This window comes from Branchiostoma lanceolatum, chromosome 18 (assembly GCF_035083965.1).
Source record: "Branchiostoma lanceolatum isolate klBraLanc5 chromosome 18, klBraLanc5.hap2, whole genome shotgun sequence".
Taxonomy (NCBI): Eukaryota; Metazoa; Chordata; class Leptocardii; order Amphioxiformes; family Branchiostomatidae; genus Branchiostoma; species Branchiostoma lanceolatum.
The window spans coordinates 11151216-11170442 of NC_089739.1; the positions used below are offsets into that span (position 1 = coordinate 11151216).

Below are 19227 nucleotides of genomic sequence, written 5' to 3' on the forward strand. Positions count from 1 at the left end.
TTAGAGGTAAAGGGAACCATCATAAACAAAACAGTCAATCCTGACTATAGCCTTTCATGAAATCATCATACAGCTATGAAGAAACTGTTTATGCTTCAGTCACATTTCCAAACCAATAAAAAATCAACCAAATCAGGTAGTCTGTAGGCTGTTTTTTTTTTTCAATTTTGGACGGGGTCCTTTATGAAATATTCAATGTGTGTGTGAAGAGACGGTGTTTACGTGACAGTCACATTTCCAAACCAATGACATACACCCGCATAGTTTACAGGTGGGTGGGTCTTTTTTTTGCACTTTCAAGTGGGGCCCCATGGAACTTCTAGCAGCTGCTACTAGTAGGCTATTATTGGGCAAAAAAAGTGCAAAAAGGGTCCAAGCTATAGAATTTTTGAACTTAGACACTAGCCCAATGTAACAGTACTGTTGTTCTTTGTTTGTTTTTAAAGCTTTCATAACATTGCTATTTGTTGTAGCATCTTGATACTCACCTCTACTATACATTTCTATTTTTTCTCCCTTGTCGTCGATTTCGTCCAAAAGTGTGTAGCGATGCCTCTTGCTTCTTCTGAATCTCCGTCGACTGCAAGGAATAAAGTTTGCATTCAGTAATTTGGCTACTAGTTTCGTTATTTTGACAACTTTTGACTTGATATTCTCCAATTATCTTCATTGACGTTGTACCATTTGTATAAACTGTAAGATGGTTTACAACCCTTAAAAAATGATACTGAAAACAGTTTGGGTGTCTTCAAGTTACTATGAATAAGCTGTCAACAAAAGTTTGTATTATGAAATAAACCTTGGTGACAAGCTGACTGTGACATGACGAGAGGGAAAAAGATCACCTGCAAAAAGCTGGCTGAAAAAAAGGCAAAAAAACAAAACAAAAAGATGTAAAAAAAATAAATAAACAGCTGCAAAGTTGTTGGAAAAGTTGCCAAAAGGTCTGAATGACTTTAGAACAAAAACTGTATAAAAGATTTGTAAAAAAATACCGGGTTTTCTTTAAACAAATACCTCAATGGCACATCAAAGTTTGGGTACTTTCTGTAAAAAAAAAAATAATTCCAAAATGTTTTCAATAAAAGGAAGAAAAAAATATTCCAAGTAAAACGTTTACATGAATAAACATAGGAACCAAAAACTCAGGAAAAAAAATTCAACTATGAAAATGTGCAGGATGGTCTATAAAAAACCTAAATGTGGACAGATTTGGAAGAATTAAAGATTGATTTTTAAAAACAAGTACATGACTTTGTGCACACATACTGTAAATTGTGAAATGTTTGTGATCCTTTTACAAATGTATGTTTGTGCCATTTTCTTACTAATAGGTCTTATTGCAACATGTGCTGTTTCAACCATTAACCCAGCTACATGTAATGTGTGTGAGCTTTCCCCTCCTACCACGAAAATGAATCCCCCCAAAGCCAAACTGATTTACGCTAACATCAGTACTCACTTCCTAACCAGACAGAAGACGCCCCATGAGATTAGACCCAGTCCAACGACTATGCCAAACGCTATGACGATGACGTAAAGAATGCTCCAGTCTGTATGGAAAAAAGGGCAAAACATCATTATTTTCAAATACAGAGTGACTAAGTGGTGAATTCAGAAAAAAACTATGAGAACCTTAATTTCACAAAACGGTATTCCATCAAAGTTTTAAGATACTAGTAAATGTAGATAATGGTTATAACTTAGAATATTATGTAGTCTGCCAAAAGTAGAATGTACAAAACGTAGATACAGGTCTGATAAACACTAACCAACAACAGTCCACTAGCCAATTTCTTGATCGCCAGGTCAGCAGATTTCAAATGATTGCCATTTAAGAGCCGAGCACATTTTTTGCCTAACGCAATCTGCACACAAACATGTCCTTAGTGCTGAACACACAATCTACACATTCAAATATTCAGGTCAGTTGTGAAAAATACAATCTGTACACAAATGTGCCCTTAGTTTTGAACATACCATCCACACAAACATACATGTACAGGTCACTTGTTCATAACGCAATCCATACACATACATGTCCTTGGTGCTGAACACACCATCTACACAAATATCCAGGTCACTTGTGAAAAATACAATCTGTACACAATGTGCCCTTAGTTTTGAACATACCATCCATACAAACATACATGTACAGGTCACTTGTTCATAACACAATCCATACACAAACATGTCCTTGGTGCTGAACACACCATCTACACAAACGCATAGGACATAAGATAGGGCTTGGGGACATGCGAACATTAGCCGTTCCCTAAAATCCAAAGGATACCAGCTGTACGTATTGCTGCCGAAAATGTCCTTTTAATTAGTGCTTGCATACCCGAAAAACGTGGTATTTTCCTACTGTGTATAATGTTGGCTTAAGGGGGTATGGGTAAGGAAAGGAAAGTGATCTCGAACCAGTTTAGCTCAAATAAACTCAATGAACAGATGAGCTAATCTTCCACTGGTCGTGACAGGAAGACAGACGCTAAATACAGTATTTACAGGTTCATTGTACCGGGGAAATTCCCCTAGCTCTTTTCGACCAGCACAATAAACAGTGGACCACGGCTTAACGTCCCGTCCTAAGGACTGCGTCCTTTCCTGTAGCGTTCATGTCGGGTGAGCGAAACAGCCGGGATCAAACCAGGGGCTTCTAGTTCCAGAGGCAAGATTGCTAACCACTGGACTACGCACGCTACCTTTTTGAAACCAATACCACAGGCAAAGACCTACCACAATTGCTGACTTTGTCTGCGAAGTACGCCTTGCCCCTTAATTCAAGGCATACTTCAAGGCGTACACCCTTATCGGGTGAGCGACACAGCCGGGATCGAACCCGGGGCTTCCAGTTCCTGTGGCAAGATCGCTAACCACTGGACTACGCACGCTACCTATTTGAAACCAATACCACAGGCAAAGACTTACCACAATTGCTGACTTTGTCTGCGAAGAACGCTTTGAAGGGGTTTTGTACCCAGAAACTGTCGCACTGGCACGTTTTGGTGAAGGAGTTACAGACACCGTGACCTGAACAGTTGTTCTGGCAAACTGAGCAGGAAAAAAAATCACAATATTGTTTGAAATCCTAATCATACAGCTGACGAAAATATTTTATTACATATTCTACAATGAACAAAAAAATAGAAATTCTTTCAATTAATAATAATATAAAGTTTTATATATAGTGGCGGAATTATGTACATTAATCTTGTACAATCATATTATGGAAAATGAATTTCAACCTAGCAATCATTCTATAGCACAAAAGTGCTAAATGTCATTTGATCATTTTCAGAATAATCTGGGATTTTAAATCAGATTTTGATATACCGGTTGGTGAAACAGTTGATAAATTATGATGAATTTGAAATGTGATGAATTGAATATGATAAATTTGATATACCAGTTAGTGAAATAGCTTATTTAAGTTACACTGTTTCACTAACTGACCAGGTACAATGTAAATCAAAGCCTAATTAAAATCCAAGATTGTTCTGAAAATAATCAAATTATAATAATTTGAACTTGAAGAAATAAGAACTTAATAAGACCTTGAAGAAAAAAAAAGTTGCAGAATGTAAATTGCTTACAAACATAATGTAAATAAACAAACATGTACATACCGACTGTGTCAACCTGTACGACCTTGAAGTCCAGCACCTCTGACCCGGCCTTGAGTTTGCGCCTGAGTTTAGCCAGAACTGAACCCCCGTTCTGGACCATGCCAGTCTGGGTGTTCACCACTACAAACACCACTATCATACTGGGGGGAAAAGACAAAATTGTTATTACTTTGTGATCATTAGTATTTAGTATTTTATTGTGTGTATAAGAGATCCAACGCTATGAAATGAATTCCGCAATTCAGCCCTTTTGGGCTGCGAAGAGATTCAACGAATAAACCAGTCATATTATGAACTTTTTTGGTTTCAATATTTGATTTGATAAATAGGTTTTGGATGATTGTGAAGTTTTGCTACAATTGTGTCTGAAAATAAATTTTATAAGGACTCTGATGCAGAGCTGGCCAAATAATATCCATTAGATACCGATAAACTTTTCTTAAACTTCAAGACAACCAGTACCAACACCTATGACATGCCTGCGATGAAACACATCGCAACTGCACGCATGCTGGTCAAGCCGGTTAAAAGATGTATAGTAGACAATTTGTTGACAGCTATCTTAAATTTGTCACCAATTAATTAATTAATATTCAAACAATTTATCAGCCAGTCTGATTGCTTAGAGCCTAGTGAATGCCCTCTCTGTTCTGGGCATGACATCATTGTGCTATGATATCTTGTAAGCAAAATTTTGAAATGTTTGCAGTGCATGGTTTTATTTTCGTCATTTTCTGCAAAATTATGACACCACGTGCTGATTGCTTCAGAATTTTTTCAACCAAAAATTCAAAACAACGCCAGAAACCTACTTTACCCATGCTATGATGAAATTAAGTCCTCGCAAGAATACAGGAATTTTCAGTACTTACTTGCCAGTAGACATGTCTTCTTTTATTTCCTGGACTCTGATGTCAGTATCCATCACGTCAATCAGCACGGCCAGCTGACGCACCAACATGGCCTGGAAACACATTTTATACCGTAAGATCTCAAAAATACACAACACATTTGCATATCAAGTTTCAACACTGTATTTGAAAAATTCTCCCAGTTTTTTTCCAACAATGAACAGTGTATACCAAGGCTTGATAAAATTGTATCTTCTCCCAATGCCAAACCACTAAACAATTGCAATAAACCAACTTGAAGGCGTAATACCCTGTGATAATTATAACTCTATTTCTAGAGGCATGCAAGTTGGGTGAACAAGAATTAGAAGAGAGCGGTAGGACTCCATGCCTTTATCTTTATAAAATCAGAATGAACAAGAGTCTTAGGACCCAAAATCTCCATGAAACTTTGTTTTTTTATTAAACCAGTTCCCCCCATTCTATATCGCTCAATGGTATGACCCACACTGGCCGGGCAAGGGGAGAAGTGGCTATAAATAGCTACTGACCTAGATAAGAGACCAACAGATGGTGCGACCTCAAAGCCCACAATAGAGTAGATATTCCTCATTACTTATGCAAATTCAGTATGATGTTGTACCTTGTTCCCCTCGGTGAATGATGTGATGTCTGCAGCCAGAGCAAGTTCCACAAGGTCATCCATGTGGACATCTGCGTTATTCAGACACAACAGTTAAAGGTGCAAAAATTAATCAAACTGGTTCCAGGATGGGGCTTGGACATGGAATAGTTTTGGAATCAAGCGAGGGTAAACTTCCTGATGGTCCATCGGTTTCAACATTAGAATACAGCATATCAAATAGTTTTAGGGACAGACATTTTTCTAAATGTATCATGACTTGATTGTGTAAAAATTGCATGACATATGTCAAATTTTGTTTGAAAAAACATGGCATTAAATGATACACGATACTAAGTAAACCTTAAGTTAAGCACAACATTAATAATATCAAATACAATTATAACAAATCAGCAAATGTCATCTGAATCCAACCAATGTAAGACGTAACGACAAATTAATCACTATTTGTTGATGACTCACCTTTCTTAACAATGACAGTAGCAGACTCACCTTTCTTAACAATGACAGTAGCAGACTCACCTTTCTTAACAATGACAGTAGCAGACTCACCTTTCTTAACAATGACAGTAGCAGACTCACCTTTCTTAACAATGACAGTAGCAGACTCACCTTTCTTAACAATGACAGTAGCAGACTCACCTTTCTTAACAATGACAGTAGCAGACTCACCTTTCTTAACAATGACAGTAGCAGACTCACCTTTCTTAACAATGACAGTAGCAGACTCACCTTTCTTAACAATGACAGTAGCAGACTCACCTTTCTTAACAATGACAGTAGCAGACTCACCTTTCTTAACAATGACAGTAGCAGACTCACCTTTCTTAACAATGACAGTAGCAGACTCACCTTTCTTAACAATGACAGTAGCAGACTCACCTTTCTTAACAATGACAGTAGCAGACTCACCTTTCTTAACAATGACAGTAGCAGACTCACCTTTCTTAACAATGACAGTAGCAGACTCACCTTTCTTAACAATGACAGTAGCAGACTCACCTTTCTTAACAATGACAGTAGCAGACTCACCTTTCTTAACAATGACGGTAGCGGAGTCGGTGTCGAACAGTCCCTTTGCATCGGTCACCTTCAGGTGGAACACGTACCGTCCTTCCACGAGGTTGGTCAGCTGTAGGACCGCTTTGTGGTCAGAACCATTCAGGACAATCTGGCGACAAGTCAAGTCATGCATAATGTACATGTACATGTAGGTGCCATATTTTTTCTATCTGGCCCAAAAAGGGCTGTCTAAAGCTTTGTTTTTTCTAGTTCCAGGTCATGAAATTCAGATTTTTTTTACAGAAGGCTTGGGTGCAATTTTTACCCATCCCAACAAGCAAATGTCTTAACAGAAGGTTTAGAAACTGTAATAATTTTGTAATATACTAACTTAAAGGTGAACAGAATGGACAATCATTGGACATAGACATCAAATCATACATGTATATGCAGCAATTTGCAATTACAATTATTTTAATGTTTTGACCACTATATAATTTTTATGTCCATTATGAATAAAGACAATAAAAAAATACCATTGATTCTGTATCATCAAAAAATCTACAATGTAAAATGTACATATAGGAACCTACATGATTGTAAGTCTACTGTCTTGCAGAGTGCTTAAACTAAGAGACAACTGATTGGTTGACTGACAGATTGATTAATTGATTGACACCTACCCCTGCAGCTGGGCTCTGTGGGTCCCTTGTCCAGAGGAAGTCCACAATGCCGTGGTCATCAGACGACTTAGACCCATCCACGATGATCAGGGTCTGGGGTAGCTGGTACACCACATCACCCCCTGCATCTGCTCGAGGCTTGTGGTTCACATCTGCGGTGAAGAAAGTATGATTTATCTCCAAACAAAAGAATCATTGCTCTCTTAAAGGGTAAAGTAGTGGGTAACCTCAAGCCAACTGTACACACTCACGCCATATCTTCAGAAAAGACGCTATAGCCGCATAGGTGGCCTGTTTAGAACTTTATTCAAGCCCACATCCAGACTAGTTTCACCTTGTGTGTGGCTTTCTCCATGGTCTAGGCTTGAATGAGCAAGTACAAGTTCTAAACGGGAACATGCGGCTACAACGTCGTTTCTGAAGATACAGCTTGAGTGTGTACGGTTGGCTTGAGGTTGCCCACTACTTTGCCCATTGCTCTTTAATTTAATAATTTAATATAATACTACTGACACTATTTTCTAAAATTTTGTCAAGCAAGAAAAGTAGGGCTTTTCAATCTGGCTTTCCTGAGGATGTATTTCAAGGAATTGTCCGAAAAATTGGAGGGAATGAACAGGTTAGTCTTAGCTTTGAATTTAAAAATCCCTTCCAAATCCCATCCTCAGGAAAGCCAGATCGAAAAGCCCCATTCTTTCTGGTTGGGAAATGCTGGAACCTGACGTTACCTATTGTGAGCTAACAAATTCAATCATCAGGCGAGTAGCCGTCAGCACAGCACAAGTTGCAAACGGTGGGAGAGCCCTGAACTTTGATGGAGTTATGTATTAAACAAGACAGCGAGAACTTTACTTTAAATTTGAGTATGATTAACTTAGCAAAGATTACTAACGGCTTGTCAATTTCAAGTTAAGCCTCCCTATAACAAAAGCCCTTGACAAAGTGCCAACTTGAAAGTTAACTACTGATTAACTTTACTTTTGAGTATGATAAACTTAGCTAAGATTACTAACAGCTTTTCAATTTCAAGTTAAGCCTCCCTATAACAAAAGCCCTTGACAAAGTGCCAACTTGAAAGTTAACTACTGATTAACTTTACTTTTGAGTATGATAAACTTAGCTAAGATTACTAACAGCTTTTCAATTTCAAGTTAAGCCTCCCTATAACAAAAGCCCTTGACAAAGTGCCAACTTGAAAGTTAACTACTGATTAACTTTACTTTTGAGTATGATAAACTTAGCTAAGATTTAAAAGGCTTTTCAATTTCAAGTTAAGCCTCCCTATAACAAAAGCCCTTGACAAAGTGCCAACTTGAAAGTTAACTACTGATTAACTTTACTTTTGAGTATGATAAACTTAGCTAAGATTACTAACAGCTTTTCAATTTCAAGTTAAGCCTCCCTATAACAAAAGCCCTTGACAAAGTGCCAACTTGAAAGTTAACTACTGATTACCTTTACTTTTGAGTATAATAAACTTAGCAAAGATTACTAAAGGCTTGTCAATTTCAAGTTTAGCCTCCCTATAACAAAAGCCCTTGACAAAGTGCCAACTTGAAAGTTAACTACTGATTACCTTTACTTTTGAGTATAATAAACTTAGCAAAGATTACTAAAGGCTTGTCAATTTCAAGTTTAGCCTCCCTATAACAAAAGCCCTTGACAAAGTCCCAACTTGAAAGTTATCTACAGTACTGATTAACTTTACTTTTGAGTATGATAAACTTAGCAAAGATTACTAACGGTTTTTCAATTTCAAGTTTAGCCTCCCTTTAACAAGAGCTCTTGACAAAGTGCCAACTTGAAAATTAACTACTGATTACCTTTACTTTTGAGTATAATAAACTTAGCAAAGATTACTAACAGTTTTTCAATTTCAAGTTTAGCCTCCCTATAACAAGAGCTCTTGACAGAGTGCCAACTTGAAAGTTAACATCTGATTAATAGATGTGTGATTTTTCTTACCTTCTTTCACCTGCACAGTGACGGTGTCCCTGGAACACAGGTTCTTCTCGTCACACACCTTTAGGGTGAACTCGTACGTCCCCGTCACTAACCCTGCAACCATGGCAACAGCCTGGTCTGTATTCTGGAGATCCACTGAGGACGGCCCACTGTAAAGGGGGGAGGGGGGAAGATGACTTATAATTAATTTATTTGTTACTAATAGTTATTTATGATTTGCAGGTATGAATTTCATGTGTAAAGTGAATATAGATCCATTTTCACTCACTCGCTATCCAGTTTTATTAATTCATTGCTTGTTGTTTCTCATTTAGAAACCCTTTCTAGATGTGCTGGCAATTTTTCTATTTGTCCCAAACTGAGAATTAAAAATGTATAACGTGTATGTGACTGTGCAGAACACGTTTAGAATGGGCATCTACATGTAATACTACAGTGACATTTTGAAACTGATGCCCAAAGGGGTAGTTTACAATCAGTCTTTTTCTTCTTTTTTTTCACTGAAAGACTAGAGCAAACATGATACGTTGTAATCTAGTGTAAATTGCCAGGTAGGGCATTAGTTTGGAGATGTGATTGTAGTAGCATGATAGTGAAACATGGTGTCCCCCAAACTTTAAGGCCAGGGCCTAGAAAGGCAACGCCTCTTAAATACCTTCCCTCTCAATAAAGTGAAATGTAAGTTACTGTCAAACATAAGCTATTTCAACTGATACCAGATTTGAATCCTCCAAACCTTTTCATCCACAAAATCAAGTTACTACAATGTAGCTTGGTCTCGCAATCACATGCCAATATTTAGAAGTGAAGTCACCCTATAATACCTGGTCTTAGTCCACTCATAGGAGACCACCCCCTGGTCATCTGTACTGTCCCCCCCGTCCAGTGTAGTGGTGTCATCCGGTGATGTCAGCTCCTTGTCAGGCCCTGCGTCTGCCACTGGGGGCTGGTTGTTCTCTGTGGAGTAAATATACGTATTACTATTGGTTCATTGGTTAATTGTTTTATTTGCTCCTTTAGCTGCTGCATGTAAATGAGACAGTTATTCTTCCAGGAGTATCAAATTCACACAGAAAATCATGGACAGCATAATGTAACATTTAATATCTCATACATTACTAAGTAGTTAACTAACCATGTCCACAATATTGTATATTGGGTATGCTACATGTAAAACGAAGTGTGCTGTACCCATCCTACTCCAGTTCACTACTCTGGTCACTTCTCAGCCAAACAGTGTCACACCAGTTGATAGAGAAAAGATTAGAATTCAAAAACAGTTGAACCACTACATAAGGACCACCTGGCCATTGAGATATAGCCAGGGCTCGAAATACTGGGTGCAATTTTGTGCACCTTTGCCCACCCAAAATTAAAGATAACACATTTATTATTATTGTAATAGCTTACTTACCAGGTTGCACAATGACAGTGACCGAAGCATCATCCTCCTGTTCAGCACTGTCGGTAACAGTCAATGTGAAAGTGTAGTCTCCTACCTCCATGTTAGACACATGTAGGATGGATGTTCTGGTACCCTGATGTACAAGAACACATAGTATTATTCAGTTTGCATTTTATGTACAATGTCATGACATTTGTGTATTGCTACTTGTTCAGGGCTTGAAATTTATTTTTGTGAATAGTTGCACTGGTGCACGGTACCTACATGTAGCCTAGAAATTTAGGTGCACAGAAATCATGTTGGGTGCACGACATGAAGTAAAGTAGAATATCAGCAAAACATATGATATTTTACAAGACTTTCAATCTGAAATGCTATAGATACATCAAGGAAAGTACAACAAACTTAAGGTTAAATATTTCTTTTTCTGATACTTAAATTTCAAGGAATATTCTGTATAGTATTACTTGGCTATACAATGTTACCTCTACCCTATAGCCTACAAAAATATCTAGGTGCACTGGTGCACACACTGTCAAACATTAGGTACACAGCTCCAATTTTGGGTGCACAGAGGTGCACATGCAACACTTGTTGATGAGTTTACCTGCATGTCGGCCACATTGTCTCCCTCCTTCACCCACTCGTAGCTGACGATCCCCTTGTCATCTGTGCTCTTGGAGCCATTCAGGACGACAGAGTTCTGGGGCATCTACAGGCAAATCATACGTACATGAAGAAAAGTCACATAGGGCTTCAACGAAAAATTTTGGACAATATTTACATACAGGGAAGGGTTAATTTTACGGCGGGTTTAAGATTTCTGATGTTTTCTTTACCCAGGAAACCGCCAACACCCAGGGCTCCTTTTTTTATTGTGGCTGAATAGACAATTTTATGGCCTTGTCTAACATACATGTACTTTTGCACACTTTTACTTGACTAATAGCCTTGTAACCATCCTATTTCTACAAGACTTATAGCTCCAGGTCACTCATAGGACTGATTCCCTATCAAACAGTTTGGCACAGATATTAATATGATATAGACACGATTGACATTTGATAAATACAATGTATTGGCGAAAATTACAAGCAATACAGCTCTGATTGGCCCTGGGTTGCACACTCCTCTGTAACGGCATGCATGGTAACAGGGTTCAATCCTGGAGTGTTACCATGCTTCCAAAAAAAATACTTGATACCAGTAATAAATGCATTGCTAACTATAATATACTGAAAATGCCAATTCTCTTGCTATCAATTTAGATTTGCGACACGTAACTACATTGCATTCTGAACAGAAGCGATTAGAGGAGCAAACCAGACCTAGAATTAGTAAACACAACCTGTTTTGTGCATCATGTGTTCAGCTTAAATGGCAGACAAATAAAAAAAAGATACACACAGTCATGTAGTGTACTGACCTGAATGACCAGGTTGGGCCCAGCGTTGGCCACAGGTGGGTAGTCTGTCTCCTTGTGGACCGTCACGTTGGCCGTTGTCGAGTCCGTCTCTCCGTCAGAGTCCGTTACGGTCAGTCTGGTGAAATGTAACAGGAGAACAACCATGCTCACCAAGGCCGAAGGGTTTAGAAATACACGATCCTGCTTGGAATTGTATAAAACCATGATGGTGCCAAAGATTTTACTGGGAACCTGATAGACGAGACAGCTTTCCTTCCCACTTAAGTCTATAATTTGTGCCTTTTTGGTGACAATGTAACAGCTGGCATATACATTTTGTATAGTTTTCAGAAAATCCAATGAAAAAATTTCCAATATGTGCCAATTGCCATGAAAGCAAGAGAAGACATTGGATTGGAAATTTTGGGAAAGAGAAGTGAATTATCTAACATATAAATATAAAGTGAGCCAGATTTGTGGAAAGAGTGTACGAAAGTGCTTTCAAATTCGCATAATGCTCAGGCAAGAAAGATTGTACGTGGCACCAGATTATTGATTTGTTTACATGTATATGCCCTGAGGCAGGAAACCTGTTGTATACAATATGCTACATCAAAAAGTACTTTTAAAGGCATCCAGACTGAGCATTTTATGAGGCTTGAAACTTGAATAATAAAACTCCAATTTCTAGTAATTCCTACACATAATAAGTTTCAATAACATTATACCACTATGTATTGACATTAAATGAGCAAAGATACGACTTCGTTGTGTGGCGAGAACTGATAGAAAATCCAAGCCCTAATAGACTGATCCTGACTGTCCATCACAATTAGCGGTTCGACTAATGGAAGAATGACTGCAAGTCCAGCAAATATTTGCATTTTCATGTTCAAATTTTGCATCTCTATGTTTTGACGGAGGTGGGCGGGGCTATGGCATCGGTCTATTTACACTAGGCGCGTGAAACTAAAAGATCAACATGTAGCTTATTTTTGTTTCTTTTGAGCCTTTTGATAAGAAATCTGCACGCAAATGTGGTAAACAGCGGCATTAAATGCCAATTTCATGAAGATTACTGCAACTAGAATATTTCCAGTTTTAGAGCCTCATAAAATGCTCTGGGTGTCTTTAAATTTGTAGCATTCCTAGAGTTCAAACCTGCATTACAAAACTGACCCAACCCTAAACAAGCTACAAAAAAACTCAATGCAAACAAATCCTTCAAAATTTGAAATAAGGGACATAACAAAACAACTTCTAAGCACCACAGTGACCCTATATTTTCCTACTAGTTATCAATCTATAATTGACCTAAAGATATTTCATTTTCAAAATGTTACCTGACCGCTTGAAATGGAAAAGTCCTTGATAAGACTGTGAAATTACCTTTTTGGCACTAATGTCAGACCAATACAGTATCAAATCTTGAGCATTATAGGGCAGCGTTAAGGCAGTATTATACATGTGCATGAACACCACCTTCAGCTGGCAGTCAGAGAGAGTCTTAATTATTATTCCATGATAAGACTTACCTGAAGACATAAGACCCAGGGATAAGATTGTTAAGTCTAAGAATGCTCTCCTCTCCAGATGCCTTCTCTTCTCTCAGTGGCCCCTTCACCTCCTCCCAGTGGTAATCAACTATCCCATCATCGTCTGTACTTTCTGGGAACACAAGAAATTAAAGTGATGCTTAATTACTAGTTTACGACATGTCACTTGGATGTCATCATTAGAACACAGACTACAACAAAGTTTAAGTGAGTGAGTTTAATCTGCCGAAAGAAAGCAGTGCTCGAAATACTGGGTGCATCATGTGCACTTTTAGGCACACAAAATTGGAGCTGTGCACCCAATTTCTGACTGTAGGTGCTATGTTTGTAGGCTTATAATACTATAGGGTATTGTAAACTAGACAGAACATTTTTGAAATTTGAAAGATCAGAAAAAGCAACATTTGCTGAGTCACTCTACTTTATTCTATGTTGTGCACCCAAAATTCTTTCCATGCACCTAAATTTTTTGGTTAGGTGCGCATATTAACATTAACTGCTTCAACTTGCCAAGACAGCTATTGGACACCAACTTTGTATTGGTTACGCAGTTAGGCAGCAGTGAGAAGGTTAAACTACCATGAATATTCATTGATTCACAGTATACAGAAAGTTAACTGAAAATTTCAAAATGATCTTACGAGATCCGTCCAGGATAGCAGCAGAGTTGGGGAGGGAGACCTCCTGTTGTTTGGGCTGTACTATTGCTACGGGAGGGGTGTTGACTCTGGTCGGGGGTTCGACCGTCACGTTTACAAACCCCTCCCCATACTTGTCATCTCCCACCACAGTCACCATGAACATGTAGTGTCCTGAAGTCAACTATGGGAAACAAAACAACAACAAAAAGATATTTGTATGAATCCATTTAAAATTGATAGAAATGTGTTAAATTCCATTTTTCAACAGGAATAAGACATTAGAAAAATGTAAAATTTAATTTCTAACATTATCTAATACCAGATTAACAATTATGGGCAAAACTAACTTTTCCACATATTCATGTACATCAGAATCAGTAGCTCCAAACTTTTGTAAAATGTGAACACTGCACATTTGCTCCCCCTAGCAGAATTGGGTAGAACTACAACCATGGACCAATAATGTAGCTCCAGACCTCTTTGCAATATGCGGAGATTATCATGGCTTTCTTACTTAATTAGGTCACTACATCAGAATCACTAGCTCCAAATTGTGTATGTGAATGAACACAGCACATGTGCTACCCCTAGCAGGATTGGGTGGAACTACAACCATGGGCCACTGCAGCTCCAGACCTTTTCGCAATATCAGGAGATTATCATGGCTTTCTTACTTAATTAGGTCACTTGTCACAGTAAATACCTATTTCTTCTATCAGAAAAAACACAGACTTCCACATCTGAACTTAAGGAGTGACAAGGAAACTGAACTGGGTCACATAAGTCTTATCAGCTGCTCGCTGTTGGCATACTTCCTGTATGTTTCTTGGCTAACAAAAAGATTTGCTGTAGCTTGTTCCTCAAAAAAGTTGGCTGTTTCTTGAATCTATATTGATAGGGAAGGGGACTACAAGTATTTTATTAGGTCCTCGACAACAAATATCCATAATCATGAACTTAGAATAAAAAAATTGATTGGAGAAATTGCTAGTAACAAACAGCTTTAAGAAACTTATACAAAAGGATTCATTGACTGTAAATATGTTTATGAGATCATGTTTTATTTGTCTGTAAGGCTAAAAATACAATGTCCATGGCCAATTTTTTAAATTCTAACAGACATGCACAGGTCAGGGATTTGATTCCTGAATGCTGTGTTCTTAGGAAAGACTCCACATTGGTGTAAAAATGGGTACCTAGCTTCAGTTGGGGAGGTATAAGGCGGTGGAATGCCTTGCAATGCCATAACCCGTTTAACCTAGACACAGTGGATAACAACCCACTGCTCCTACGGCCTCAAAGATAAAGATAATCTTACCTGTGAGAGGTGTACTGACTGTGTGTGCCGTCCTTCCATCTCTCCCTGGTACTCCTCAGGACCAGATAACAGGCTCCACTCATACACATACTGGACACCTGTACAACAACAACAACAACAATAACAACAAACAGTTTAGTTCAACAGGACCAGACAACAGGCTCCACTCATACACATACTGGACACCTGACGTATAAAAAAAATACAACAAAAATCTTATCAAAGGGAGACTTAACCCCAAAAGACGGTGTTATTTTCTAAAAGACCACATCTAAATTGATGCCATTGATGGTACCATAACACAATTTTTTTTGTATGATAATTGGTAGGATCTTCCAAGTTTTCAGCAATCCTGATTAAATCGCACTTATAGCTGTCCACCAACGTCTAAAGAAGAGGGGCCATTACAGCCTTGGATAGCGGAGTTTGCGTTACACAGACTAATTTTCAGTTACTCCCATGTAGAATGCCTGGTCCCCCCCTAAAACAGTTGCCAAGGAGGGGTGAGTGAACTCTGATGACCCCTATCACCCTGTCTGGTACAGAAGTGGGTCAAACCACTTCATTTCTTTCCAAATGCTACGGTTTTGAATCTGTAACTATGTTCAAGAGCACAAACTTCACAAAGGAATGCCAAATCCACAATCATTGATCAAAAAAGCTTGGGAGATTTCATAATTCTGGCTTTGGGTATGTGCCCTTCACAATTTTCAAAAAGTAGGTCAAAACACTTGCAGTCTCCTTGTTTAAAGATCTTATTTCGCACACATGTGGATTTCCCAGACCCTCTTTATTAGCAACACTTATTATCTCTAGATCTTACTAGGCTAGGATAAAATTTTTTGCAGCTTTTAATTGTTTGCAAGAATTTCTATTAATTTCTGAAGGGGCTATAGATACCGTTTGAATATATATAAGCCACAATTAAAGATTGCAACACATTATACATGTGCATCTACATACTAGCTGCTGTAGATAATGTCAATTCTTTTTTTATGTGTTCCCATGCTTGTATTGATCACCCTAGCAGATTCATTGAAAACTGCAGATTATTGGTGCAAACAAGTGGTTGTAAAAAAAACAAATTTGTTGAATAATTCCTCAAGGACAGTCTAGTTTAGGCTGCTGCCATGCAGTGATCCGAAAATTGGACCAATCACATAGTATGTAATACTATACATGTGCGTGCCTAATGTATATCCATTCAGTTGTATGTTTTGGCACATTTTGTGTCAGAAATGATGTTTCAATACTACACTGATGGATACAGCAGGTTTAGTGAAAGGTCAAATCATCAGGTTTTCTTGGAAAATGTTTGGTTGAATTGAAATCCAATTTACAGTAAATTTGGAATGAATCAAAGTTTGAATCAAGGTACATTGTATGTAAGCTTCAGAAGTATTCCTTTATACATGTAATGTCTTAATGCATCGTCATTTCTAACAAAGACTTTTTTCGTTTAATTTCACATGCACAATATTGTATATCAAATACTATTTCTCTGCAACAATAATCCAACCTTCATCAACTTATAGTAAACATGACTTACTTGACTTATATAAACATATTATAAACATATTATTAGTAAACTTACAGTAGACAGGCCAGCTCAAATTCACCTTTGTATGGATTCATGACAATTAAAAAAATCCTCTGCATTTTTTTTTAAAAGAGCAAATATTCAGACATATAATTTTTCTTTCTGTATTGTTATTGTTGCAGAAAAACAGCAGCTTCCTTCATTCAATTACATCCTGTTTATGACGCCCAAAATCATATTTTGACTACAAGTTTTAGACATATCCTGTTTATATTGAAACTCTACAGAACAGGATCGGAAAAAAATGTTTACATTTGAGACACATAGCTGAAAATTCAAGAGTAAGAAGACAAGATTTTTTTAAGCCAGATGAAATTGATATTTTCATATGACTCATTAATAAGTTTATCCCAAAAAACTGACAAAAAATTCTCAATTCTCCAAATTACCCTTAGTCTTACCGACTAGCACTTCTACGAGGACGACGACAAATTGTAACAGCATTACTAGACAATTGATGCAATTTTGTATAATTATTATCATGATCAATTTCAAGCTTTGAACTTGATAATATATCTTTTTATTTCAAAGTCGTTTTAGTTTAAGATCTTTGATGCAATGACTCAGAGTTGTTTTGGATCCCAACATCTATTTAAATGTGTGTGCTCATATATTGGTTTTCACATGTAAACGAAAATTCACCGATTTAAAGGTAACACTAAACTGAGGTAAACAAATAAACAAACATCTGGCATCAAGCTTTAGCTTAGCATGCGCAGTTGCAACTCACGTCTATTACTTCTGACCTCAAACAGAATTTGACAGAAAAATGTTTAAATTTTCATCATATACTATTAGATAACCACTGTCACATGCAAAATATTGTAGTTACACATTTGAACATGAACCTTTGAATAATTCAGAATCATGATTTCCATATGTGTAATATCAAGGGAATGATATTCTTCAAAAAGACATAATGATAAAATTGATTCAGTCTGTATTTTCAGTAAAAAAAATGTATTTAGGGCATCCTTTGCAGCTTGCCTGAAATTTTAATTGTATTCAAACTGACCAATATTAGGGGAACAATGCTCTACATTATCATACAGACAGTCAGTTATAATACATCTAGTAAAAAGTAAGAATTCAAGGTGTCCAAAATTAACATGCCTGAATTTTAATGCTTCCAAATGTCTGATAAACACTGAGAAATTTAAAGGCACAGTACCGTTGGACAACTGTGTAAGTGGGGTCCTTTACATGTCATCATACAGTCAAACCTGTAACCACCTCAGTCTACATAAGGACCACCTGGCCAATGTGACCACTTTTTGGTGGTCCCTTCAAATAATTTTTCCATTGACACAAGCTTTAACTCTTTAAGAATCCTGTCTACACAGACCAGATTTTTCGGTCCCCCGAGTGGTCTTCTTGGGCAGTTTAGACAGTATCTACACGACTTGCAAGTGCCGCAATTAAATACGACATTTGAGACATGCCATTTCACCAACAAAAAGGCAGCACTTTTCAATTCCATATCCTACATGTATAAGCGGTGATGCATATCAAATGTCTTCATTGTTCAAGGCTTATAAGAGTAAGTCCTATTCACCTAAATAGCGGTCCATTCAGACAAGTGTTTCTCAACATACTTGTGACCACTCCGGTTACAATTATAAAACATCTGACATATGAATTATTAATAGGTGACAGAGCCATGCTACATTTTTTTAAGCTACATAAAATAGCATCTCTTCATGTAGGGATATACTATAATTTAAATATCAAAGCTGTAAAAATATAACCTTTACTGAATGTTTTTTCAGTGTCAAATCACAAATTGTAAAGGTATCAAAGTGGTATAGAAGACATTTTGACAAGAAAGTTATGAATATAGGCCAACAAAAAATGTTTAACATTATTGTCAATAGTTACTCTGCAAATATTTCAGTCACTCAAATCAGATTTAAAAATGATAAAGAAAGACATAATCTGAGGTAATAATTATCATCTATAATTTTTCGCTGATGGAAAATTGAGAGCTGTTTTAGTGAGACAGACAAAACGCAGGCTCAAGGCTTGAGAGTGATTGACAGTCCCGCGGGACAACAACAGGTATACACAGAACTCCCAGGCTTTTCACATAATTCACTCAGGTCAACAAAAAGGTGTCCCAGACATACATTGTCATGTACACATACACTTAGTAAAAGGGTCTATAGTCTTGATTTAAATCGTGACAGTGACTTGATGTCTTTGAGTGTCTTTAAGTCCTTATAATAAGTTAATAGTCAAAGCCAGTTTCTCAAAAAATGGTAATATTCAAAAGAAATTATTTCATAACGAACCCCAAAATCTAGAAAATTTGTCGAACTCTTAAAAGGCCCTAAGTAAACGGTCAGTTACATTTAGTACTCGTTAAAAACTTATAGAATAATCACGAAACTCTTTGACTACGTTTTGTTTTTGTTACGAGAAAAAACAAAAATAATAAAATCAATCTTAACACCACATCTATATCATACAGAATTGAACATGTAAATGTTTGTACACCATACTCTATTTTCAAAAGGGATCAAAAGT

At 37.3% G+C, this 19227-nt stretch overlaps 1 protein-coding gene across 4 annotated transcripts in view; it reads right to left on the reverse strand.

The window, feature by feature from the left end:
• The window catches only part of LOC136424148 (dyslexia-associated protein KIAA0319-like protein), a 45299-nt gene that overhangs the window by 1158 nt on the left and 24914 nt on the right, over positions 1–19227 (reverse strand). For all 4 annotated transcript variants that reach the window (XM_066412620.1, XM_066412619.1, XM_066412622.1 and 1 more), the window contains 16 exons: positions 15102–15199; positions 13784–13964; positions 13122–13254; positions 11608–11722; positions 10789–10893; positions 10191–10314; positions 9601–9733; positions 8777–8925; positions 6812–6963; positions 6159–6297; positions 5127–5197; positions 4505–4596; positions 3633–3772; positions 2935–3057; positions 1463–1553; positions 489–580 (listed from right to left, as the gene is read on the reverse strand). In XM_066412620.1, coding sequence (XP_066268717.1) covers positions 489–580; positions 1463–1553; positions 2935–3057; positions 3633–3772; positions 4505–4596; positions 5127–5197; positions 6159–6297; positions 6812–6963; positions 8777–8925; positions 9601–9733; positions 10191–10314; positions 10789–10893; positions 11608–11722; positions 13122–13254; positions 13784–13964; positions 15102–15199 — 1938 coding nt within the window. The remainder of the gene's footprint in view (positions 1–488; positions 581–1462; positions 1554–2934; positions 3058–3632; positions 3773–4504; positions 4597–5126; positions 5198–6158; positions 6298–6811; positions 6964–8776; positions 8926–9600; positions 9734–10190; positions 10315–10788; positions 10894–11607; positions 11723–13121; positions 13255–13783; positions 13965–15101; positions 15200–19227) is intronic.